The 1,468-nt window shown below is 40.7% G+C and overlaps 1 protein-coding gene across 1 annotated transcript; it reads left to right on the forward strand.

Annotated features, from left to right (window-relative positions):
- Nucleotides 300–964, forward strand: LOC109825978. The gene has a single exon (XM_020392910.1). It carries the CDS (start codon nt 405–407, stop codon nt 612–614), a length of 210 nt encoding a protein of 69 aa, XP_020248499.1. The 5' UTR covers nt 300–404; the 3' UTR covers nt 615–964.

The following is a 1,468-nucleotide window of genomic DNA, read 5'->3' on the forward strand; positions in this document are numbered from 1 at the left end:
ACTGCTCTTCTGTTATAGTATAGTATTATGTTTAGCTTATAGTTTCCGTTAGAAGCTTGGTGATGGCTGCCGTGTTATCTGTCTGGTGGTTATTTTCTGGCAGCCTTTCCATCATTAGGATGTAACCAAGAGGAAAGGAACTCACTTCCCTTCCCTTTCATTCTCTCACCTAGTTTCCCTTAACTTCGGTTATCCCTATTGAAATCCAAACCCACCCTAAGAGTATCTACGCAAAATCTCCCATAAGGACAAAAACCCAGCGAATGCGGTGGGTAAAGTTGGACCCACCCCCTCCTTTGGATCCCCTTTTCCAATCCCATCTCCAAATTCCTACTGCCTGCTCAAGCCTCCTCCACTTTCTCAAAAGAGCAGCAAGAAGAGAGAGAGAAAGATAGGGAGGGAGGATGTCAGACTGGGGCCCAGTGTTCGTAGCCGTAGTCCTCTTCGCGCTCCTCTCCCCCGGCCTCCTCTTCCAGATCCCCGGAAGGAGCCGCCTCGTCGAGTTCGGAACCTTCCAGACCAGCGGCGCGTCGATATTCGTGCACTCCGTCATCTACTTCGGCCTGATCGCCATCTTCCTCCTCGCCGTCGGCGTCCACGTCTACATCGGCTAGCTTACCTTGCGATCTCCATTTTAATTTCACGCTATTTTAGATCAATTGTTGAGCCATCGAAAAGGTATTTATATTATTTTAAAAAGATTTGAGGGAATATGTGGAGAAAATTTGGGACTTACATATTTGTGCGCTCACCGTCACCTGGGCAAAATATAGTATCTAAATGGTTGTGATTAATTATGAATGTGACTTGTGATTAAAATGTAATCTCTTTCTTGTTTAATTGTGACGATGAAGATCTGAATCCAACATAAGGAACCCTTTTATGTTATTCCTTTTGGCTTTCATACGAATATATGTATCACTGGCTGATGAATGAATGAACCTGAAGATTCATATTTATTTTAGGGAAAAATGCTTCCAGCCCCCAAAAGCCAAGTGAACGTGTTTCCCACCCCCAAGACTTGGTCAATAGGTGTTTTACCCCTAAAAATAAAAATTTTGTTCTCTGAGCCCCCAAAACACAAAACCCAAGACATTAAAACATGTGAAGACCATAATACCATTCTCTCTCTCTTTCTTTTTTTATTAAAATATGATGATGATTATTTTATTATTTCTCTCTCTCTCTCTCTCTCTCTTTATCATGATGTACCAAGAGGATCTTTAGATAGGTAACCCTAACAATTAAACCCGTAACCTTAACAATTAAACCCGTAACCTTAACAATTAAACTCGTAACCTTAACAACAAATCCGTAACCTACACAATAAATCCACAACCTTAACAACAAACCCTTAACCTTAACAACCAACCCGTAACCTTAACAATCAACCCGTAACTTTAACAACCTCCCAATACAAACAACCAAAATAATAAAAAATAAAAATAATAAAATAATCATCATCAAT

Source organism: Asparagus officinalis, chromosome 10 (assembly GCF_001876935.1).
Source record: "Asparagus officinalis chromosome 10, Aspof.V1, whole genome shotgun sequence".
NCBI classification, from domain to species: domain Eukaryota; kingdom Viridiplantae; phylum Streptophyta; class Magnoliopsida; order Asparagales; family Asparagaceae; genus Asparagus; species Asparagus officinalis.